General features: G+C 41.6%; 2 protein-coding genes and 1 pseudogene across 4 annotated transcripts; 1 reads left to right on the forward strand and 2 right to left on the reverse strand.

Annotated features, from left to right (window-relative positions):
- Positions 1-52: 52 nt before the first annotated feature.
- LOC110508961 (selenoprotein F-like) lies at positions 53-12,199 on the forward strand (annotated as a pseudogene). Its single transcript, XR_002471378.3, has 5 exons — positions 53-110; positions 2,826-2,993; positions 10,456-10,519; positions 11,189-11,238; positions 11,460-12,199. The product of XR_002471378.3 is annotated as a selenoprotein F-like (transcript).
- Positions 12,200-12,839: 640 nt separating this feature from the next.
- cldn18 (claudin 18) lies at positions 12,840-15,488 on the reverse strand. 2 transcript variants are annotated; one of them, XM_021589887.3, is made up of 5 exons: positions 15,037-15,488; positions 13,996-14,160; positions 13,558-13,690; positions 13,346-13,459; positions 12,840-13,198 (listed from the first exon to the last, which is right to left on the reverse strand). In XM_021589887.3, the coding sequence occupies exons 1-5, from the start codon at positions 15,398-15,400 to the stop codon at positions 13,096-13,098; spliced, it is 879 nt and encodes a 292-aa protein (XP_021445562.2). In that variant the 5' UTR covers positions 15,401-15,488; the 3' UTR covers positions 12,840-13,095. The 2 variants fall into 2 exon arrangements, with proteins under 2 accessions (XP_021445562.2, XP_090081204.1); XM_090225078.1 differs by lacking the exon at positions 15,037-15,488 and adding an exon at positions 14,239-14,929.
- Positions 15,489-17,480: 1,992 nt separating this feature from the next.
- On the reverse strand, positions 17,481-18,385 carry LOC110508960 (transcription factor Sox-14-like). The gene has a single exon (XM_090225079.1). The coding sequence runs from the start codon at positions 18,306-18,308 to the stop codon at positions 17,574-17,576; it is 735 nt and encodes a 244-aa protein (XP_090081205.1). The 5' UTR covers positions 18,309-18,385; the 3' UTR covers positions 17,481-17,573.
- Between the last annotated feature and the right edge of the window lie 7,136 nt (positions 18,386-25,521).

Consider the following 25,521-nt stretch of genomic DNA (forward strand, 5'->3'; position numbering starts at 1 on the left):
GCTACTACTTCCTACTTTTTAAGGGGTCCTCAGTTTTCTTCCGTAACAAAGCAATCGCCAAAATGTCGGGGGAGGTGTATATTTTGTGGCTTCTTTCTCTCATACAAACGGTAGGTTTATTAACAAAAATAAGCTAAGCCACACGTATGCGTTTGTTGCTTTGTTGCCTATGGCTCAGCTTGTATCGGATTGCAGGTTTTATTTTGCTACACTCGATTTATAACCACTTCTTTGCTGCGACATTCGCAACCGGTATTAAACCGAATGACGTGGCTTAAAACAATTGCACCGGTTTACAAAGTTTAACGTTAGTTAGCCAGCTATCCACCTTTGGTAAAACTGATATTTAATTACATTGTAATACATCTTAAACTTTACCACTCATACTGTACTTCAAACCAACGGAAACTGCTCGCGTTCACTGAAGTGACAGGTGACAAAGTAAAGAGCCAATCACGACGAGACAGCGGCTGCGATTCTTCAAAACGTTCACGTCATGGGGAGAACATGTTACCTAGCCCGAGTATTTGAGTGTATGACGATAAATGAAGTATTAAAAATGGTTACATATCCACCACCCAATGATATATAATCACATCTTGTGTTTATTTACAACTTATTTAATTGTTTCAACTTACAACTTTCTTTCTAGTCAATGCACAGCTACAGTGAAATAACGTTCTTGCTAATTTAAAAACCAACAATGCAATCAATAACAATGTTATACTAGAAAAAAACGCGATAAATTAAAATGTGAGGAACACTAATTAAGCATACAGTTGAAGTCGGAAGTTTACATACTTAGGTTGGCATTATTAAATCTTGTTTTTCAACCACTCCACAAATTTCTTGTTAAGTTTTGGCAAGCCGGTTAGGACATCTACTTTATGCATGACACAACTAATTTTCCAACAATTGTTTACAGATTAATTCACTATCACAATTCCAGTGGGTCAGAAGTTTAAATACACTATGTTGACTGTGCCTTTAAACAGCTTGGAACATTCCAGAAAATGATTTCATGGCTTTAGAACCTTCTGATAGGCTAATTGACATAATTTGAGTCAATTGGAGGTGTACCAGTGGATGTATATCACCTTCAAACTCGGTGCCTCTTTTCTTGACATAATGGGGAAATCAAAAGAAATCAGCCAAGACTTCAGAGAAACATTTGTAGACCTCCGCAAGTTTGGTTCATCCTTGGGGGCAATTTCCAAACACCTGAAAGTACCACGTTCATCTGTACAAACAATGGTACGCAAGTATAAACACCAAGGGAACACGCAGCCATCATACCGCTCAGGAAGGAGACACGTTCTGTCTCCAAGAGATGAACGTACTTTGGTGCGAAAAGTGCAAATCAATCCCAGAACAACAGCAAAGGACCTTGTGAAGATGCTGGAGGAAACAGGTACAAAAGTATCTAAATCCACAGAAAAACTAGTCCTATATCGACATAACCTGAAAGGCCGCTCAGCAAGGAAGAAGCCACTGCTCCAAAACTACCATAAAAAAGCCAGACTACGGTTTGCAACTGCACATGGGGACAAAGATCGTACTTTTTGGAGAAATGTCCTCTGGTCTGATGAAACAAAAATAGAACTGTTTGGCCATAATGACCATTGTTATGTTTGAAAAAGGGTGAGGCTTGCAAGCTTAAAAACACCATCCTAACTGTGAAGCACAGGGGTGGCAGCATCATGTTGTGGGGGTGCTGCACTTCACAAAGTAGATGGCATCATGAGGGAGGACAATTATGTGGATATAATTGAAGCAAAATCTCAAGACCCCAAGTAAAAGCTTGGTCGCAAATGGGTCTTCAAAAATGGACAATGACCACAAGCATACCTCAAGTTGTGGCAAAATGGCTTAAGGACAACAAAGTCAAGGTGTTGGAGTGGCCATCACAAAGCCCTGACCTCAATCCTATAGAACATTTGTGGGCAGAACTGAAAGTGTGCGAGCAAGGAGGCCTACAAACCTGACTCAGTTACACCAGCTGTGTCTTAAAATAGTGGTGATCCTAACTGACCTAAAACAGGGAATTTTTACTGGGATTAAATGTCAGGAATTGTGAAAGTGAGTTTAAATGTTTTTGGATAAGGTGTATGTAAACTTACAATTTCAACTGTACAGGCTCAGTTCCAGTACAATTTGTGTGCAGGGATATGTATATATGTAAGGTGACGAGGCAACAGGATATAAGAGTAGTAGCAGTGTGTGTGTGTGTGTGTGTGTGTGTGTGTGTGTATATATATATATATATACAAAAAATATGTGTTCGCATATTATTTGTGACTAAGCAGATTATGGAGTGAGTGTTTAGGGCCCTGTTAGTGTGCAGAGACAGTGTAAGCAATAAAATAAAAGGTCAATAATGATACAAGGCACCACCCCACATTAATGCGAAGCTCGAGTCGTGCGTCCTCCGAAACATGACCCCCCCAAACCGCGCTTCTTAACACCCGCCCGTTTAACCCGGAAGCCAGCCGCACAAATGTGTCAGAGGAGACACCGTTCAACTGACGACTGAGGTCAGCCTGCAGGCGCACAGCCCACCACAAGGAGTCGCTAGAGCACGATGAGCCATGTTAAGCCCCCCCGGCCAACCCCTCTCCTAACCCGGACGACGCTTGGCCAATTTTGCGCTGCCCTATGGGACTCCCAATCACGGCCGGTTGTGATACAGCACGGGATCGAACCCGGGTCTATAGTAACGCCTCTTGTACTGCGATGCAGAGCCTTAGACTGCTGCGCCACTCGGGTGGCCCCTGAAAACATTAAGTGACAACCAATCTAATGTCTCTGCATTCTTTCCTGCTCAGCTTTCGGCCTATGGAGCCGACCTGTCCTCAGAGGCATGCAGGGAGCTGGGCTTCTCCAGCAACCTCCTGTGCAGCTCCTGTGACCTGCTGGGAGAGTTCAGCCTGGGCCAGATCCAGCCAGTCTGTAGACAGTGCTGCCAGCAGGAGGCCCAGATGGAGTCCAGGAAGGTAAGACGTTTGACCGCATTTAGAGTATCTAAATAACTATAACGGGTGTATCAATTAGAGGTCGACCAATTATGATTTTTACGCCGATACCGATTATTGGAGGACCAAAAAATGCTGTTTTTGATTAATCGGCCAATTTTTTATATATATATATATTTGTATTAATGACAATTACAACAATACTGAATGAACACTTTTATTTTAAATTAATATAATACATAAAAATCCATTTAGTCTCAAATAAATAATGAAATATGTTCAATTTGGTTTTATTAATGCAAAAACAAAGTGTTGGAGAAGAAAGTAAAAGTGCAATATGTGCCATGTATAAAAGCTAATGTTAAAGTTCCTTGCTCAGAACATGAGAACATATGAAAGTTGATGGTTCCTTTTAACATGAGTCTTCAATGTTCCCAGTTAAGAAATTTTAGGTTGTCATTATTATAGGACTATTTCTCTCTATACCATTTGTATTTCATATACCTTTGACTATTGGATGTTCTTATAGGCACTATAGTATTGCCAGCCTAATCTCGGGAGTTGATGGGCTTGAAGTCATAAACATCGCTGTGCTTCAAGCATTGCGAAAAGCTGCTGGCAAACGGAGGAAAGTGCTGTTTGAATGAATGCTTACGAGTCTGCTGCTGCCTACCACTGCTCAGACTGCTCTATCAAATATCAATTCATAGTCTTAATTATAATACAAACACACAGAAATACGAGCCTTAGGTCATTAATATGGTCAAATCCGGAAACTATAATTTCAAAAACGAAACGTTTATTCTTTCAGTGAAATACGGAACCGTTCCCTATTTTATCGAACGGGTGGCATCCATCAGTCTAAATATTGCTGTTACATTACACAACCTTCATTGTTATGTCATCATTATGTAAAATTCTGCCAAATTAATTACTGTCTTTGTTAGGAAGAAATGGTCTTCACACAGTTCGCAAGGAGCCAGGTGACCCAAACTGCTACATATACCCTGACTCTGCTTGCGCAGAATGCAAGAGAAGTGAACAATTTCCCTAGTTAATATTGCTTGCTAACATGAATTTCTTTTAATTAAATATGCAGGTTTAAAAATATATACTTGTGTATTGTTTTTAAGAAAGGCAGTGTTTGGCGCAACGACAGTACTTTTTTTCTGCGAATGCGCTTGTTAAATCATCACCCGTTTGGCAAAGTAGGCTGTGATTCAATGATAAATTAACAGGCACCGCATTGATTATTTGCAACGCAGAACAAGCTAGTTAAACTAGTAATATCATCAACCATGTGTAGTTAATTAAGTAGTGATTATGTTAAGATTCATAGTTGGTTTTATAAGAAGTTTAATCCTAGCTAGCAACTTACCTTGGCTCCTTGCTGCACTCGCGTAACAGGTCGTCAGCCTGCCACGCAGTTTCCTCGTGGAGTGCAGTGTAAGCGACCATAATCGGCATCCCCAAAAAATGCTGATTACCGATTTGTTATGAAAACTTGAAATCTGCCCCAATTTAATCGAATCAATTATCCTTGTTGTCTCAGTCCATCCATCTGCACCGATTAGAAGGACTTGCCTGGTGAAAATAATGTGCAGGAAGCTCATCAATAGGCTGACTTTCAGCCGGTCAGTTCTTCTCAGACCAGTGCAGATGAGAGGCGAGGAGAGGATGTAGTGAGCTGTATGAGCAAGGATCGACTCCGTCACACATGCAAGTCATGGGATCAGCTATGTCAGAATATGATTACCTGGTACCATGTGCATTGACCTTCTGTGGCCAAACAAACATGAAGTATTCTCATGTTCAGACTTTGCGAGAAGATACTGACCCCACCGTTACGCGGAACGCAATCATGGGTCCAGCGTGAAATACGGGTTGGAAAACGTACCTCGATACATGTTAGTGCTATAGATGTTATTAGTTGTTATTAGATATGAGTTGTTAGATATTAGTTATTAGATATTGGGTGTTAGTGCTATAGATGTTATTAGTTGTTATTAGATATTTGGTGTTAGTGCTATAGATGTTATTAGTTAAATATTCGTTATTAGATATTGGGTGTAATTGGGTTAGTGGAATAGATGTTATTAGTTAGATATGAGTTGTTATTATATATTAGTTATTATATATTAGTTGTTATTAGATATTAGTTGTTATTAGATATTAGTTATTAGATATTCGTTATTAGATATTCGTTATTAGATATTGAGTGTTAGCGCTATAGATGTTATTAGATATTAGTGTGTTATTAGATATTAGTGTGTTATTAGATATTAGTGTGTTATTAGATATTAGTGTGTTATTAGATATTAGTGTGTTAGATGTTGTTCGTGTTGTTAGGTGTAGATGTTGTTAGGTGTAGATGTTGTTTGTGTTATTAGCAGTCTAAGGCACTGCATCTTATTGCTAGAGGCGTCACTACAGACCCTGGTTTGATCCCGGGCTGTATCACCAGCGTCCGGGATCGGGTGTCCCATAGGGCGGCGCACAATTGGCCCAGCATTGTATGTGTTATGGAAGGGTTTGGCTGGGGTAGGCTGTCATTGTAAAATAAGAATGTGTTCTTAACTGAATTGCGTAGTCACATTTATTTATTTTCCAAGCTACTGTATAGCACACAATATTTTACATAGAGTAGGTTTTTAAAGTCTGCTTTGTGTAAAAAAAAATATAGATTTAAATCCATCAAAAACATATTGCGATACTTGTATCGTCCCAGCCCTACTTAACATGTGTTCAACTACTCAAATAGATTCAAAGTTGGCTCAAGTGGTGGAGTACAGAACTGTCATTTCTGCTTGATTAAACTAAGCAGCCCCCCATGCCACCCGAGTGCTGTGGTATCCTAGCAACACTACCTAGGAGAGTAAGCCTACAGAGAGGTGTAAGCAGCAGCTCATTTCACATCTTGATTATTACCGCCGTCCTGTAATATATCGTAATATGCCACTTAGCATACTTTTTTACCAAAGTGACTTACAGTGAGTGCTTACATTTATAGAATGTGTGGTCATTTCCATGTAGAAGGACCCATGAGCACCAACGTAAAAAGTTCATAGGATCGTGACAAATGACACCCACTGTACTCTACTGTGCTGTGCTTTGATATCCAAACTTGTGAAAGACACTTCTATGATTGGTTCTGATTTGGTCCGGTCTGGACCAACCAAATTAGGTCTCGTTTGGGGGCAGCGCTCATTAAAATAATAACCAGTATGTAGAATAATACCCAAATATGCAAGGCAGGATATTGCGTATGTATGCAATATCCATTAGTGGATGGAAATTACACACACACATAAATGTAATTTCTCAATCTGACTTCAAAATTATGTAAATAAATGCAACAGGCCCTGTACGTCTCTGGAGGAGTCTAGTGCAGGCAGCGAGCCTCGCATCACCTCTCAGTATGACTATAATGAACATGTCTAACTTGCACCGTTATGCCATTTTTGAGAGACTAAATACAAATGGCTAATCCTGGCAACCAGTGTTCTAGAATGAATTTGAGGCAAGCAGATCAGCGATATCAAGGTGGTACACAAGAATGTGCTATGTGTATAGTGTTAATAACTACCAATAGGTCTACTCATGTATAAGTCTATAGTCCAAAAAATTACTCTGTAAAACGAGGAATGCATTTCATGAATTAAACTAATAGATTAGTCAAAGAATTAACACTCAAACCATTCCAGTGATGCATGATATACATGAAACATTAGTCATTTACTCTGTTAGTCTATCACCAATAGGCTAAGACTTAACGCGGTTTTACACTTTGCTCATGAAAACAGTAGACAGGAAAACACTCAGATTCTAATCAACTCCATTTTAAATGAGAGGTGTGCGTGCACTCTTGTGTCTCTCCCTCTTTGAACTAGATGCCATCCAACGAACAAAATAAGTTTTCCTGTAACAAAAAATCCACAGCACTTAGTTGGGCTTGGGTGGTATACTGTATACTGAGGTATTTGGAAATAGCCACAGGTTTTTCCATACATATTTGTAGGGTGTAAGCAGGTAGCGTAGCGTTTAAGAGAGTTGGGCCAGTAACCGAAAGGTCGCTGGTTCAACTCCCCAAGCCAACTAGGTGAAATCTGTTGTGCCGTTGAGCAAGGCACTTAACCCTAATTGCTCCTGTAAGTCCCTCTAGATAAGAGCGTCTGCTAAATGACTCAAATGAAGAGGGGGGAAAAATGTATGTGGTCATTTTTGGGGTAAATAACTGCAGTTAACTTGTGCAATGCGTTAAGAGAGAAAAGCGCTTGCTTTCTTCATTTCACCCGTCACATTATTTTACATTATGAAGCTCATGGAGTTCTCCAGAACAGTTGAGCCAGTCACATTATTTTACATTATGAAGCTCATGATGTTCTCCAGAACAGTTGAGCCAGTCACGTGTTTGTAAATGACACAAAGGGAGAAAGCGGGAACAGGTGAGTCCAGCAGTGTATGGACAGGGTTTTTATTTTATATTGAAAGTCAAGCATTTTTTGCTTCAATAGAGGGAACAGGGACGTGCAACTATAGTTTTCCTTCACAGAAAATACATACATTAGTGCAACACGGTCAACATAAAATAGCTACATTTTCATCAGATGACAAAAGTGCAACGCTATTTGGCTGGCAGCAAAAAATATTTCTAATGTTTAGGCCCATCATAGAAAGAATGTAGCCAGATTTATTTCCTAATGTGTAGGTTAAAGTTAATCTTGCATTTTACCTGAGAAAAATAGCTACATATCAGTCAGAGCGCTGTTTGCTGAATGAATACCTGTTCCTGAGTTCTCATTCGAGTTTAGAAGTGCAACTGAAGCGTAAAATGTTTCTGATGCCGAGCAGAAATTACAATAAGAAGCATTTTTAGATCCGTTTACAAAACGCAGCAAGATATTTATGCCATTTTATATATATTTTTCCTGCGTGGAAAAACTCTGAATTGTGTTAGCAAGTTAAACTAGGGGTCTGTTATCTAAGTAAGTGGCTCAATTAATAAGGTAAGGGGGTGTCATATTGTTTTAGCTTTCTGCCTGGTTGAGAAGTCATAGGCCTTTGGAGAGTTATTTGTACAGCTGCCACTGCTATCTTCATTTCCTTGTTGCTTTCTCCTCTCCGGTCTTGGCCTGTCTGCTCCTCCCCCCTCTTCTCCAAGCACAGCAGGCACACCAGTTGCCCTAGCGACTCCAGATTCCACACAGACACAGCATGTAGACATGCTGCTGGAGAACCAGTACTGTTCTTCCTTCAGACAAGCATGAGTCAACTTTGTTCATTTGCACAATGTCTCTCGTTCACATTCGCTTGTAAATGTCCAAACTGACCAAAAATGACGTTCCGTAGATCCTACCTATATATGTAGGCTATAACTTAACGAGTGGGATTGCATTTCTTTACAATTTGTTTATTTTTGTTTGCTGCCCATTAGCATATTTAGCTAGCAGCCTCGTGGAAATTCGCTATTACTTGTGCTAATTTTGTTAGCATTCTGGTAATAGACGCTGAATGGGCTTTTTTGTGTTTTTTGGCACTACGCCGGTAATGGCGTGAAGGACAGTATGATATAAAAATCTCGATACCACTCAACCCTACATACAGTACGATAGAACGTATCTAAAATTCATAGCTCTTTGTGAACTCTTGAAACATGACAATTTCATTCACACAGTAACATTCATTTAGTCGATTTCACGTTTTCATCTGTCTTCACACCTCCAACGGTGTCCGTGCTCCCAGGGTTCTGTGGGAACGCCCCTCCCCGGAGAAAGCCACACTTAAGGTGTGTTTGACCTTGATAGCCCGCAGATGGTCAGCCATCCAAACAATGTCATAAATTGAGATTGAGTCGTCACACTGGACCTCAGCGCCGGCAAGTCGCCAGTCGTGGATATCATATCCATGCATTTCTGTGTAGTACAGATCAGACACATGATGAAATTCTGTTACCGGGTGCAAATCCACTTCACTTTCTGTAGTTCAACAACCAAAATAGATTTGGTCGATGTGTCATGTTATATCGAAATTCTGTTACCAGACTGTACACTTCTTCCAGTAAATATGTTTTTGTAAAATGTTCAGTGTACATTGTTATGTAGTCCTCGTGCATAGAGTTCTATGGTTTTATTAAACTTTGAAATCCAATTGTTTTTGTTTGGCATATATGTTAAGTGAAATATCTGATAGTCGGTGCAATTCCGTTACCGTGGAATTGCCTTTGTGATCTCTCAAGAGTGCCCCACTCTTTACCAACTGTGTCACAAAGGACCACATGTACTACAAGGCGGCGGCTGCTGCCCCTCTTCTTAACCCTTAGGAGACCTGGGAGAGGGCGCTCGCTAAGCGCAGTCATTTGTCTGACTGTAGAATGTTCTATTCTTCTATTGACATTCTGCTGCATAATGAAACATGTGTAAAAATGACTTTTTATAGTTTCATGTGGGGCTCGATGAGCACGGAGGACATCTCTGTGTGTGTCCAGAAATGCTCCTTCAGCTGCACCTCTGGCCCTGCTGCCTCTCTGCAAGCTAATATTACTGTCGCTCAGTGGAGCAAGTGAGCGATGGCCTTTAGGGTTTTGGACCATTCTAATGAGTTTTTACTCCAAGCGATTTAGAAAAGCACTGAAACTGGCAACGACATCTTGGTTAGTTCAGAGGACGAAAATAATAGAAATGGCCAAATTATTGTGTGCAAAACTAAAGTTTGCTGTAAGTGTGAGGGATTGATTAACACTTGTGAAAAGGCCATCATGGTAGCAATCATCGCCACCCCTGTGTTCAAGCCTTTGTCGACGTGCCCCTGTAATCAACAAAACTGTGACTTCCTCCCGTGCAGTATGTGAGAAAAGGGTAAAGGAAGCTCGCCTTTGTAATTGTATTTGTGTTCCCAGTAACAGCGTGCCTGGGAAATACTGCTGTGACACTCCAATTTCCTGTTAGTTATCGCGAAGAGGTGTGGAGCTTTGATTACCTGTGAGTCACAAAGCTGCCTTCCATCAGAGCATATGCAGGTTCACAGTTTAATGACCCTGAGGAACAGCCTGTCTACCACATTCATGAACCAGACTGTCCAGAATCACATCAATTCACCGCCAGGAGCTTCTCTGTGTGCATATTTTTGTTGGCCAAAAGATTGTCAAGATAAACCTCTGCATTGGTGTAGAGCAGTGGTGTACAACTCTCGATGGCCGTAGTCCTGCTGGTTTTCCTTTTTACCTGGCAATTAATTAATCAGTTAAGGTCATTGACTGGCCTCCACGCCATAGTCAAGTCTGGTAAAAATGTAAGGAGAACCAGCATAGCTTGTGGCCCTTGAGACCTGTATTTGTTTTGCTAGTTTTAGTAATGAGCGGATGTTAGGAGCTGTGTGTTAGTCAGTTAGGTGACCTCCAGTAGAACAACGTGGTCATCCTGCGTCGCACCCTGACCGTCTGCTTGTACACACTACAGGGCTTAATGCAGTACTTTCCCCTCCACAGCTCTACCCTGGGGCCATCCTGGAAGTGTGTGGATGAAAGTTGGGGAGGTTCCCTCAAGTCCAAGGTGAGTTGTGTGGTAATGTTTTGTGATCACCAATCTTGCAAAGCTAATTGGTGTCAGTTTGTTCTGAGGGGGCTGTTATTGTTGCCAGCTTGTTGGGGTTGAACAGGGATCATCAACGAGATTCAGCCACGGGCTCATTTTTTTTATTTTGAGGATGGATGGGGGGCCAGAACGTAATTATAATTTGTAGCGTGCAAATTTACCACAAGTAGCCCAAACACATAACATTTGACTAAAACATAATCATTTCAAATCTTGCTAACATGTGTATCTCTCTTATTATGTGTGGGAATACTTGAACAGATTTTCCCAATTGAAATCACATGGAGCTGATTTTCCTGGTATAAAAACAACAACAGTTATATCCAACAATAAATTCAAAAATATATATATATATATAATTTTGCTCAGAAAACTTGGTGGGGGGGGGGGGGGATCAATCCAGTTAGGAAACCCTGGGGTTTGGCCTTGGAGCTTGTGGCACTGTTTGTGTTTAGGACAGCTGTACTGTTTCGTTCACAACTGTGGTCCCGTTAACTTGATTACCGAAGAATGTTTTCCAATGGTTTCTGTTTACAACCTTTGTGTAAAAATATGAACTGTCCATCGATTCATTCGACGGATTCATTAGACCTGCGATAATGAGTTAACCTTGTTTTCTGTCCACAGCTTTTGTCAGGTCTGACAAGCCGAAGATGTTCAAGGGTCTTCAAATTAAGGTACAAATGAATTGTAGATAATCTTGCCTGTTGTGATTAGTTAAGTGTCAAATGCTGTAAAGAAGTTGATTCTCTCAGCTTTTTTACAACTTTGGAATTAAAATAACCAAATTGTCTGAGGAACATAATCTTCCATAATTTCAATGGCTGTTGAATTGAAAGGGTTTACTGGGGCTTGCCCGTAGTCCTGATAGTCCTCTTGCCTGTGTGTTTGGTTTCAGTATGTGAGAGGCGCAGACCCTATACTAAAGCTGCTGGACGATAACGGGAACATCGCTGAAGAACTCAGCATCCTCAAGTGGAACACAGATAGCGTGGAGGAATTCCTAAGCGAGAAGTTGGAAGTATATAATACTGATTCATAGTGCATCATAACCTTTTTCCCTGCTACAAATCTGTGCACCATTTGGATTTGATTTTCTAATTGTATGTTGAAGTACTGCACTGTTAAAAAAAAATTTTTTTTTTACCTGAAAATCAATCTGTAGTTTTTCCTAATTACATTTTGTGCCAGGATGTAAAACGTCTGTTTTGTAGATTTGTGAACATATCAAAATACTTAAACCTACATGCAGAATACCTGCTGTTAACTTTTAAATGATTGGAATGAATTATCCAAAGCGAGTGTAAAGATTCAGTGCTTGTTACATTTTATTTTTTAATGTTTTTTTCCCTCCTCCCGTCTGTCAGTTGTCCCTGTGTAGTTTTTTAAAATATTGCTAATGGTGTCAGCAGGAGGATCTTAGGGTGGGGGATCTAAGTGTCTCACCTCATGAGAATGTTCTGGGGAGGCACACATTAATGAAGGCCTCACAGTAAACCACAGTTTGGGATGTGAGACCTGATGGCCCTGTGTGTTTCTCTGGGCGTCTTGCTGTGGAGAGGGACTGGATTCCCCAGTGTGTGAATGAGTATGGGGAGGAGGAAAAACGCTGCAATTAATAAAATGTCTTTCACGGTATTTATTTCTAATGGTATCTGTCTTCTTTGTGCGTACCCTTAATTTAATCAACTGTGCTGTGGTGCATACTTCTGAGTACCACTTTCACCTCAATTTTGTCTGGCATGGACTCTACAAGGTGTCAAAAGCATTCCACAGTGATGCTTGCCCATGTTGACTCCAATACTTCCCTCAGTTGTGTCAAGTTGGCCGGATGCCATTTGGGTGGTGGACCATTGTTGATACACACGGGGAACACTTGAGTGTGAAAAACCCCAGCAGCGTTGCAGTTCTTGACATGCTCAAAGAATTGACAATCCTCCTTTAACCCGTCTCCCCTTCATCTACACTGATCGAAGTGGATTTATCAAGTGACATCAATAAGGGATTCACCTGGTCAGTCTGTCATGGCAGGAGCAGGTGTTACATGTTTTGTACACTCAGTGTAGGTCCAACATGGAGGGGAGCTTTGATTTGCCAAAAGTTGTAGTGTTCTTGCCATCTAGTGGAATAAAATGTCAGTTTCCAGGTATGTACCACAGAGTTTTCAAATATAGGCTCTGTGTATTGTGTACTCTGACTGAATGTTATGGTAGGACATTTGAGAAATGGAGAGCATTTTGAAAATGTATTTGGTGCATTTCATTGTACACATGAAAGCTTTACATGAATGGTTTATTGACAAAATAGCAATAACACATTACCCAAGACCACATGAAACTAAAACAGTTACTGGCAGTATAAAATGGAGCCCACTATCAACCGCAACAGAATACACATTTTTAAATAACATGCAGTAAAATGTATTGAAACTCTAGGAAGCGTATATGAAAATGAAGCACTATATTCCGAAGCAACATTTAAATACATGCTTCTTAATGTAGAATCAAATTTATTGATGCAGAATATAACAGAAATTATACATATTTTTGGTTGTCTCTCTTCCCATCCACTGCATGGTGGTCATCATAGACGGGCCTGTTCTGGGCTTGGGAGGCTTTGTAAGCAACTCCTGTGTAGCTGGGGGGAAAAATGCAAGAAAATTACAATTTTGCATATTCACCTACATTTACGTATGTGTAAAAAAAACAAATTGCCTTCATCCCATTGTTCATTTTTGGGCCTACCTGAATATAGCTAGAAAATTATGTAAAATTGATAACCTACTTTGTTGACTTGTCTGGCTGTAGTCCCCTGAAGGCAACACACTTCAGAATCCCGCCCAATAAGAGCAAAGCTGCACCTATCCAGGCAACAAAGAGGGCAGGGCCAAACGTGTACCTGTCACAGAGAAAAAGCACAGTCAGTAACTGACTCACCTGTCTATAGCGATACCATGACCAAATATGGAAATAGAGATGCATGAAGTTCACTCTTACCTCGGCATCATACTTCCTCCATTCTCTATGCCCTGTCCCATCCCTCCTCCATAATTGGGGTTGTAGGTGGTCATCATGAAACTAGCCACAATTTGGTTAGCATAGATTGAAGCTCCAGCAATAGCACAAATGCCTGACAGAGAGGAAGGAAATTCATTGCTCAGTGGCAATAAGAGATTTTAACAAAAGCAAGCCACTGAAACTGGAATTGTACGTTTATTTGAACAATTCATTGATTGAGGACTTGGGTGGTTACACATTATCACCAAAGACATACGTTCAGAGAGTGACATGTAGAAATAAGTGATTGAATTGCTGTTCTCCCAGCAACATGCAAATAAGCCGCCATTGTAAATAAGAATTTGTTTAACTGACTTGCTTAGTTAAATAAAGGCAACATTTTAAAATGTGTTAATATGAACCTTTTCGTCCCTATACCTGCAATGATGAACATGACCCCCGCTGTAAGGGTCATCTTGGCTTTGGAGGAATCTTCCATGCTGCCCATTTTAAGGCACTTGAGGGAGAACAGGGCTATCATGGCCCCTATTACACCCAGAACAATGCCCACAATCATCAGTGCTCTCACTGCCTGAAAGGTACCTGGAAGACAATACAAATCATTATGTATATTCAAGCCACACATTGTTTTAGTACCCATGAGTTTACAAGTCATATTACCAGGGATAGAGGCTCCAATGTGAATAACAAGCTTCAATGTATTCTGTTGGTATTTGAAATTTGAATCGGATTCTTTGTATTTTTTTTTTTGCCTGTGATAATGGTGTTGACCTAACATGAGCCTGGCTATGGAACCATAATGCACTGGGGCTAAAGTCAATACTGATAGGAGCAGGCCAGGGAAATGGGTGGGAGTTCATTTGGGGAGAGGAGAGGACTGAAACTTAAAAGCAGAAAGACTCCAAAATGTCCTGTCAAATAAGTAAAAAAACCTTTTGGCTTCCCTTTTCTTTTTCTTCAAATGTCACTAATGATTGAGCCGATTCTGCAATTAAATAAGTATATATTCTTTCGTAAACCATGATCCATTGTTGTTATACAGGTCAACTGTTCCATGTTCCATTCCTTGAGAATTAAAATGAGAGGAATCTACTTGATTATTTTGACAATATCAAGGTCAGAAATGTTCAAGTGATGCCCTGTTTCAAGTCCAACCCAGGTGTCAGTGTGAGTTTGGACACAAAAGACCACTAGGCTACTACAGAGTGGAAATAGAACTACAACTCTTGCTCTAGTTTAGTGGTACATTTAAGAACCTTGACACAATTTGGTGGTACAGGTAATTACTTTCGGAGAAAAAACATTGTTGATCAACCTTTTGAGGAACTAATGGCCACACCAATTCTTCTCCAACTCCCCCATACAAGTCAATCTGTAATTTGAACCCTGAACCAATATCTCCGAAACCTTCAATGTAAAGCACCTGGAAAAGAGTTTCATAAATTCCACATGATTTACCTGAGAAGCCCAGGAGGCCGTAGAGGGGCCGGCACTCAGTGAAGCCTGAGGTGCCCACCTCACAGTTCTGCCACAGGCCCTTATAGGTGTACACCGAGGTCACCACGTCCCCCTGACGATCCTTGACGCTCCAGTTGTTCATCCCCGTGGCGGCGATGATGGCAGCCCCGCCGAGCAGGCCCAGGACGAATCCACCCGTCTGGAGTGCAGTGGCCATACTTTCCTGAGTGTGAAGTGTGAGTGAAATGTGTGTGTGTGTAGGAAAGGGATGTAGAAGGGTGAGAGAGGGGGAAGGCGAAAGGGCGGTGGTGGAACTAATGTGGAGTAGGGTGGGGTTGCTGAGGTTTCGTGGGCAGTTGACCATGTGCACGTTCACGCTCACGTGCACGCTCCTGCTTGGTTTCTCATCAGAGATGTGGGCACAGTGGAGATAGGTGCACCAGGTACCTTTCATCTGAGCCAACCGTTGTTGGGCAGGAGTAAATAAAGAGGTCTGAATCACTTTAGCTAAGACAACCCCATAACAGCACGGCATGGCGAGCATGTGTAATGTCTATATACCCTGACAAATAAAGCTAGTGAGACAGAGATAGATTAAGAAGAACGCAGGCAGACAGACAGACAGACAGACAGACAGACAGACAGGCAGACAGACAGACAGACAGGCAGACAGGCAGACAGGCAGACAGGTAGGTAGGTAGGTAGGTAGGTAGGTAGGTAGGTAGGTAGGTAGGTAGGTAGGTAGGTAGGTAGGTAGGTAGGTAGGTAGGTAGGTAGGTAGGTAGGTAGGTAGGTAGGTAGGTAGGTAGGTAGGTAGGTAGGTAGGTAGGTAGGTAGGTAGGTAGGTAGGTAGGTAGGTAGGTAGGTAGGTAGGTAGGTAGTTAGGTAGGTAGGTGGATAGATAGACAGACAGGACGGCATATTAAGAGGCACCCACTTCACAGACAGGTGATGGAGATGATTTATAGACGTGATTTTAGGTGAGACTCGAATGATTCAGAGTGAACAGCAACCTGTAATGACATCAGGTAAGTCCCAGAGTGTATAGGCACCCAGACGTTAGTGTTGATGATTTGTTGATGTAACCGCATCAATTATTTTAATATGATGCTTCGTAAGACTCATTCCTTTTCACACTCAGAACAAGCAGAAACTAATTTTAATCACATGATCATTTTGTCAACAATCCAACTGGGCAGGAGAGACTTTCCATTCTTCTCTTATCGCAAGCCTCTCTCAAGCACTGAGAGCACACACACACACATACACACACACACACAGACATATACACACTGAAAGTTGTACAGGGTATGTTTTTATACAGTGAAACCAAACAGTCTGGATTCCATCAAGCAATACTGGTAGACCATTATGGACCAATAACATTATTGATAAAAAATACCATGGTAACACAATCTTGAGAGCTTTTGCTAATCGTCTTTGGTGGGCAGGGAATACATTTTTTATAAGTGGTTTAACAAATAACTTCCTTTGCTTCAGAATTTGAATGTAAATGTGGTCCAATGGAAATCATCAACAAATTAAAAGCTAGGTAGAGGTTGACCTCAAACGATGTTCTAAGATCAGTAAACTCAACCCCAATCCTCCTTAACCATTATGGAGGTAAAATGTGAAACTGAATATAAATAAACGTCAACTAGATTAATTTGAATGCAGATGATCATGTCCATGTCAACAAAACACAGTAGCAGTGGTCATCATGGTATTCATTGATTATATTGTAATAAACTGCTCAGTTATTTTGCAGATCCTTGTTTAATGAGTAATCATAGAGACATCGATTGACTGCTTTATTCTGTTGTATTAGAGTTTAACATAAAGCATCCATTTTACATCACTAAGAGTCTGTTTCTGTTAGAAATCATCACTGATTCACAGGTTTATCCTGCCCTCCTCTGGCCACTGGTTGAACATGTGAGATGACGTTTGCAAAATTATACTTTGATGCAGTCTTATTTATGTGGTAATTTCATAAGACAAAAATGGACCTCATTGGGGTCTATCTGACTTGGTACGTTTACTATGCATCTTCTGATAAACTGACTTATTAGTAGCTGGCTAGGAACAGCTGCCAAGGAATATGGTCTGATCTGTTAAAAACCTACTTTTTTAATTGACAATAGACAAATCCAGATTTTTGAAGCCATATTGACAATTTAGATTTAAAGTTTGGTAACAGCCTTTTTTGAAATGCCAAAATAACCTAAATCATATTTCCCCAGATATTGCCATATCATCATAAAGTTAACGAAGTAAACACAACATAAATACAGAACGAAAAATCCACATAAATAAGGAAAACCAATCAAGAATGAAAATGTAAATTCGTTTAGACCTATCTACAGTAAAGAAATAGATATATTCAGTTTTACCATGATCAGAATCGGTCCTCGTTGCGCGTGCGTGGTAGATATAGCCTATCGCTCACCTTGATGTGAGACAACAGCAAAACTATTTTGACAGTTATGATGTGAACATTCATGTATTTTATTCACATGCGTTTTTTCTTTATGTGGTCACACACTTGAATGTGGTGAACAGGAGTACGGGTCTATGCCGGCCATACCTGGAAAAAGGATGTATGCAACCTGAGGCTGTAAACCCGTCGCCGACCAGGTGCCACAGTTACAGGGCAAGGCGTACCCCGGGTTCGTGGAGGACGGGTGAGTATGAGTGTGCTGGCTGGGGCATCCCAAACTTCCAAACGCCCCAGTCTGGTATCCCAAAGAGGGCGCATAGGACAAGCCGTTGGCAGCCAGAGCGTGGGGAATTTCTGAGATCCTCTGGACAGCACCAGTGCTGAATTGACCTGAGTCAAGGAGCGAGTATGGTGATGATGTCGGTGGTAAAAGGGCTCTAGCTTTCTCAGCGGAAGCCAAAATAGACTCCGTGGAAAATCCTTTCAAATGTTCTGCGTCCCCGAGGAAGGGAAAGGGGAAAAGGAACCGGTCCTTCTTTAGCAAGCTCTTGGGTTTGCGCCGAGGTCTGTACTTGTAGTTGGGGTGATCTTTCATGTGTTGCGCGCGCAATCTCTTGGCTTCATCAATGTATGGTCGCTTCTCTGATTCGGAAAGCAACTTCCATTCCGCGCCAAGTCTTTTGCTGATTTCAGAGTTGTGCATTTTGGGATTCTCCAGTGACATCTTTCGTCTCTGACCGCGAGACCACACCATGAAAGCGTTCATGGGCCTCTTTATGTGATCCAAAGGTTTTGCCATCTCAATAGCGCACGGTGAAATGCGCATCAACATCAACCAAAGTTATAAAGATCTATAGATTTAGTTGTTGGTATTCAGCTCACCAACTGCTCATGCTCCTTTAGTGTGGAGATGTGGCACAGGAGAGAAAACGTAGCCTATCCAAATTGGGTAGGATAATTAACAGAGTTTAAAGATAAAAGTTCATACAAATGCCTCTGTTAAAAAAACACGACTAAACCCGGTGGCAACTGGTGCTCCAATGCGAGTTGAATCACTTGTGTGTTTCTCAAGAAAAGAAAGCTGCCTGCAATGCAAACTCAAGAATGTGAAGAGGCGCGTGAATGGGAGCCAAACGTAGCCAAGTTCAAAGGTATGGATCGAGCTGTGTAGGTCTGTGCGCAACCTGACAACATCATAGAAGTGTCATACTCAGGCAAGCCAATCCGAGGATAGAAAGCATTGTAATCCCTTTCCTAAAAATTTAACCTATGCAACCGGCAATTTGGGGGGGAGGAAAGCACTCTCTTTTTTTTTGTAGCCTTTGTTTTGCGTTCCTTTTGTTTAGAGTTTTTCACCACCAACAGATAATGTATTCTGAATTTGGAAATGTATCTGGAGTTAATCTCTCGTGGCCATTTTACTGGAGTGGACAAGTATTACCTACTTGTCCATGGTCCTGAAATGCCAATTTGAAGCGAGAGGTGTTATGACATCTCCAACTAAAATGTGTAGCAATTACCATGGACTTCTTCCCTCAAACAGAGACTCTGAAAAGAAACAGGAAACACTGTTAAAGAAAGTGTAACCTTGTTTATATAAAAAAAATAACAGTAGGGCCACATTAGTAAAACATTTAATAAAATAAAATATGTGTTGTCAAAAATATATATTTTATTGTCACACACACCAGATAGATGCAGTGAAATATGTTGTTTTACAGTAGTACATGCCCATATCAACAGATTTTTCACCTTGTCAGCTCAGGTATTCAAACCAGTGACCTTTCTGTTACTGGCCCAGCATGCTTAACTGCTAGGATACTTGCAGTCCTTAGGTGACTGATAGGCCATGCCAAGTCTTTTCAGGTAGCCTATCAAACCTAATCATTACTTAAGCCCACACTTTCCACAGTTCTCAAACTGCCCTTAAAAGTTGACAGGTTCATAGAAATGCTCAACTGCACCCTCAATGACTTAATATGCGTCAGTGTATCTCACCTGACCCAGCCATCTTTCACACCCCAGTGTAATCAATAATAATCACAGAAATAATTCAATAGTCCTGGATGATTCCATTGATTGTGAGGTGCTGGTAATTACTATCCCTTATCTGATCAAATATATATTTAAGCTATTTTCCTTGATATTGAAATGACATTGATAAGACAGGGCCAAATGTCTGAATGTCCTTGCCAGAATACTTATATGACAACAAACTGTACAAAGTGTTTTCCTAAATTTGTTCCCTCTTTAGATTCTGTTCTCCATTCAATCTTTAAAGAAACAAAAAGCAATATTTTTACAAACAAGTGTCATGAGATCATATAGTTTTGTCTTGAAGTTTCCTCCAAAAGCAGGGAAGGGACCTCATCTGAAGCAGGGAAAGGACCTCATCTGAAGCAGGGAAAGGACCTCATCTGAAGCAGGGAAGGGACCTCATCTGAAGCAGGGAAGGGACCTCATCTGAAGCAGGGAAGGGACCTCATCTGAAGGGAAAGGACCTCATCTGAAGCAGGGAAGGGACCTCATCTGAAGCAGGGAAAGGACCTCATCTGAAGCAGGGAAAGGACCTCATCTGAAGCAGGGAAAGGACCTCATCTGAAGCAGGGAAAGGACCTCATCTGAAGCAGGGAAGGGACCTCATCTGAAGCAGGGAAGGGACCTCATCTGAAGCAGGGAAAGGACCTCATCTGAAGCAGGGAAGGGACCTCATCTGAAGCAGGGAAGGGACCTCATCTGAAGCAGGGAAGGGACCTCATCTGAAGCAGGGAAGGGACCTCATCTGAAGCAGGGAAGGGACCTCATCTGAAGCAGGAAAGGGACCTCATCTGAAGCAGGAAAGGGACCTCATCTGAAGCAGGGAAAGGACCTCATCTGAAGCAGGGAAGGGACCTCATCTGAAGCAGGGAAGGGACCTCATCTGAAGCAGGGAAGGGACCTCATCTGAAGCAGGGAAGGGACCTCATCTGAAGCAGGGAAGGGACCTCATCTGAAAGGGGGAGAAGATTTGTACATAACACATTATCATTTTGATTAGGATTAAACATTCTGAAAATCTTGTGCCATGATGGACACAATTTTTTGGGGGGATAAGGAAAATACACCCCTCTTGGGGATGCCTCAAAAGAAGTGGAAGCCCCTGGGCCATACTACAAACCCTGAAATGTGCAAAGGGGCTTGAACCAAACAGATTATCACCATGACAGGCAGATTATGTGTTTTTTACACTGATAGGCTTGGTACCAGTGGTTCAGAGTTGATAGACTTGGTACCAGTGGTTCAGAGTTGATAGACTTGGTACCAGTGGATCAGAGTTGGGAGTGGCGGGTATAAGCACAGATGACCAGAGTGGAGGCCTTCTTTATTTCAACCCAGCGCCAACTAATCAGAATCAGAAGCACTATTTTCACCAAGTACATGTACACATAGCCTACCCGGAATAGGTGCTGCCAGAGGTAAACAGGATTACCTCAACTCTGTACATCAGAGGCACTGCAGGCCAAAGCCATTTCAAAGGCAGACAAATGGACAGAAGGGAATCCAACGGTGCACGTCGATACAGCGGCAGAGATTATAAAGATGTTAAACCACCATTGGGGTCCAAACTGGGCCTCGCCGAGGGCTGTGTGGATAAACTGCCTGGCAGCAGGGCTCAGTGGATCAACAGTAACCCAACAGCCATGTTCTCTATCTACTATGGGGGTTTAGTTCAGAGATTCAGACACAGGAGGCGTTGACCATGCAGCGAGGCTGATTGCTTCTACAGTACAGGGTAAACATCCTGTTTGTTGGCTCTAAGAAGACGCCCGTTTGAAGGAATCAGCGAATGGATTAATATAGCAAAGTGTGTAAACAAAAAGTCCGGTATTTCCCTGGTGAGGGTGTGTAGATAATGACAACACTCCTGTCACTCTTTCCAATAATGCTGTCCTCAGAAATATTTCCTCTGTTTGAGAAAAGCGCTGAGAAGTTTAACTACATGATGGCAATTTTATACGTAGTTTTCTGTACAGTCTGTTTGTGTAAATTAGTGTTGGGTGTGACTATGTTCTGTGAGGACGGCGTTTCCCCTCTACAGTTCGACAAAACCCTGGGTAATAAGAAAAACTGCCTGCAGCACAAAATGGCCGTCATAATCCGGTTATCCTCCGAGCTCTAAAGATACTGGTCCTCAGGAGTCTATCTTTTTCTTCTTATGTCAAAACTGTCCTCCATGCACTCAGGTGGATTAAGAAGAAGTCACGCTGGAGAGAGAGATTGACAGGTACAGAAGACCTGGGGGAAGAAAGGAAATGAAAGAGGAGAAGGAAGGAGGAATAGCTGTACCTCAGGGCACTAACTTTCTGTTGGTAACTCCACGGAGTGCAAAAAGTAAATAAGCCCTGCTCATGTTTGTGTTGAATACCTGCAGCTCAATTCTGTTGACATTAGAAAAACAATCAACCGACTTGTATATCTTTGCCACACTGTTCGTCAATGTACTGTCAAGCACATTGACGAATGATAAGGAGTTGTGAAGGTACAGTAGGTGTACCTGAGCTGCAATGCAATCAGTGTGCGGACATTTACTTCTCATTGCTACTTTCTTGTCCAGCTCCTGTGACTCATTTGGATCTCCTTCCTTGACACACGTATGGAAGCGGGTTACCTACCCTAACAGTGAGCTATAAGCCCAGGCTTTAACAAACCTGCGCGGTATGATCCCTTTTGCTTATCGAGAGTGAAACGATGGATGCCATGTGGCCATTCCTGTCTGACTCAATCCATTAGTTCAGTGTCTGTCTCTATCCCCCTGCATTTTAGAGTTGCCATTTTTCTAACATCGGCAGGAGGCATCCTTCTCTCTCTACGTCAAGTCTGTAGTGCTGGATTTGCCAGGGTCAGGCAGGGAATCAAACACAAAAGAGCTATACCTAAGAGATCGATAAAACCTTGAGAACAGGAAGATGTCACGGATCCCTCCGGAACTTTCATTACGCACACCTGGCCCCTATTCCCACTGATTAGTACTTGTATAAGTGTGTCCTTGGTTTAAAATTTTCCTGTCGATTATTGTTACAATGTCCGTTGGTGCGTGTGAGTACCTGTGCTGTGTGTTTTGGCTTTCGTGCCATTGTGGATTGCGCAGATGATTACGGGTCTTGTCCCATGTGTTAATCATTGTGCGCGTGTGTTATTTATTCGAAGTACTCCTCGCTCTTTTGTTTTGGGTTTCTACCCTGTGTTTTGTTATGTGTTTGTATGGTCTTTGTCCCCGTGCCTTTACATGGCACGCTGTAATTTGGGTTTAATAAAATAAAAAAACATGACGCATCCCTGCGCCTGTCTCCCCGAATCATTTATGTAATGGCGACAGAAGAAAAGACCTGACCACACAGAGGTTTTCCAAGTCTGGTCATGTGTTTGGGAAAAACTGAGTGCCCTCCTGATGTGGGACCCAATGCCAACCTCCACAATATTTTCAATTCATTGAATAACCTTATAAAATACATTTATTGTAGTTGATCTATCAAAAGCATACATCAAATGTGGTTATGTTAGTAGAAATGTATGTAGACCTTAATGACATGGACTTTGGGAGAGTTCTGCTTGAGGCATGTGATGTAAGCATAAGTTGTTTGTTCTTTAAAGTTCCTGAATACTTACTTTTGAATACTTTCACATCACAAATTAATATTCCTTGTGTTATTATTTTTCAGTTTTTCAATTTCTATTTTTTTCTCTGTCTGCATTGTTTGGAAGGGCCCTTCAGTAAACATTTCACTGTTAGTCTACACCTGTTGTTTTCGAAGCATGTGACAATTAAAATTTGATTGGATTTGAAAAACCCAAGATTTCTTTTTTTCAAAATCCCAAACCTATATTGTGACCATGTATGCAGAGGACATTTGGCACTAGCTGAGTGTGAAGAAAGTTCAGCATCAACCTCACTTTAAATTGTGTCATTTCAGCTACTCGTACAGTAAATACACAGAAATTCCCAACAATGCAAGACTTCTGGGTATCTTGAGGGGGGAGACGTTTTAAATCCAACAACAGTTTCTGACACTTCCGAGGAGTACATTAGGGAACATTTCAGGGGGAAAATCCCTCAGATTTTCCAGACCCTGGAGGGGATTTCACTAAATCTTGTGCTTATTCTCATGATACTTAGGAAAAGTAAAGCGGTTTTAATAGCTTCCCCCTGACACATTGATGGCGGAATATGCTTGGGGTCTGTGGTCGACAGCTCCAATCCCGCAGGGGGTTGAGAGATCTACTCCTGCATGCTCTCGCAGTCCGCCCGACTAAATTAATACACTTCCACCATCTCAGGATAAACCTGAAGGCCATATTACAGTGGGGCCTATCTGCAAGCTTGAAATAGCACTTAGTCAGCAGTCAATGAGAGACAACCAGGCATTTGTCAGCGACTCAGCGTCATGCAGGCTAAAGATTTTAAAATGTCCTGCAGTAAATTAAGTGCTGCTTGAAAGTGAAAGGGGCCAGCTAAGCAGGATGATGCTTTACTTTACATGGCAGAGTGGTTTAGGGGGTGAAAGTGCTCCTCAGTTGGACTCAGATTTCTCAGAGTCCAGTTCATTTTGTATCCTTCTTGGGGAACATTCGGTAGCGGAACCGTAGATCTGAGCGAACGAAAGAGTCACAACTCTTTAGCATGTTTCATGACCTTCAAACTAGCACAACTGATATCTCACTGGGCACAGACGTCAATTCAACATCTATTCCACGTTGGTTCAATGTAATTGAATTGAAATTACGTGGAAACAACGTTGATTCTACCAGTGTGCCCCCAGTGGGATCAATGTTAAACTAACCTGTAGTTGCTTTTATATTTACCTCAACTTAATTTAACCCTCAAATTTTTTGAAGAAAAGTAAGGAGTGAAAGTGATATCAATCTTTCTCATGAATGGCTATCAGTTTTGTAATAGGGCATCCTTGACCAACTCCATCATTTATGACCTACTGTATTTGAAACAGGGAGGGATAGCCAATAAGGAAAATAATCTCTTACTAGACAAGTGTTTTACATACAGAGTGATTTGCCCACTTTGGTTGGATTAATTACATGCTGAATCGAGATGACAGAGGTTTAGAATAATGCCAGTAACACGAAAAGGGACTCCAACATGCAAGATGATCACTAAGGGATCAACTGTTAGGATGCTCACTGAAGAAAATCATTAATACCTACAGTTATTAGACGCTACGAATAAAGACAAGCTTTTACTGTATGCAAATGAGCTGGTAAAATGTTATCAGCAGCCAGGAGAGCTTAGCAGGGGAGCAGTGTGTTTTCAGCTGATTAAACGCTGCTTAAAGTTACAGGATTTATTTCCAGAGAAGAAGAGTGAGGGGAAAAGATGCAAGAGAAGACAGTGTTTAAGACAGAATTCCACAGTATTGGAAGAAGGTATTGAAAGCAATACAAGCAATTCCTTTAATCAGTGTGTTCATGTGTGAGAGAGTTAGAGAGAGAAAGAGAGCACCATTCCCTCTGAAGAAGAAAAGGGAATGAAGAGGAAGATCAATGTTGAGGGTGTGGGGAGATAGGAGGACCCCCAACTGACCTTGTTTGTCTGTTACTTCTAGACAGACATGTATCTACCATCTTCCTCTTCCTTTAGGACACACAGGGGGGAACAGAAACAATCTGCCCTCCAGGTACCAGCCTGAGCCTGGCAGCTTTACCTCTCCTCTCTACCTCTCTCCTCTAAGCAGCCTGGTTACCCCCTTTAGAGGTGAGACTCCTCTTTAAGGAATGGGATTATATAAGTGGCCAGTTAAAATTACCGGAATTATTAGCGCTTTTATATTCCGAGTGGAACAGGAATTTGTGTTGCCATGTACTGTATGAGGAGAGCCACTTCAAATACAGGCGAATGAGGCAATATCCATACGGATATTCATAATATGACCCCCTAAAATGACAGTGTGGTGCTTCTAAGAGGCTTATGATATAATGAAAACAGTGTTCCCCCCAGCTATGATATGCTAGCTGTGACAGTAAGGAGAGATTTGTATTTACTGAGATTGCCTGTA

This window comes from Oncorhynchus mykiss, chromosome 28 (genome assembly GCF_057628025.1).
Source record: "Oncorhynchus mykiss isolate SJ-2025 chromosome 28, ASM5762802v1, whole genome shotgun sequence".
NCBI classification, from domain to species: Eukaryota; Metazoa; Chordata; class Actinopteri; order Salmoniformes; family Salmonidae; genus Oncorhynchus; species Oncorhynchus mykiss.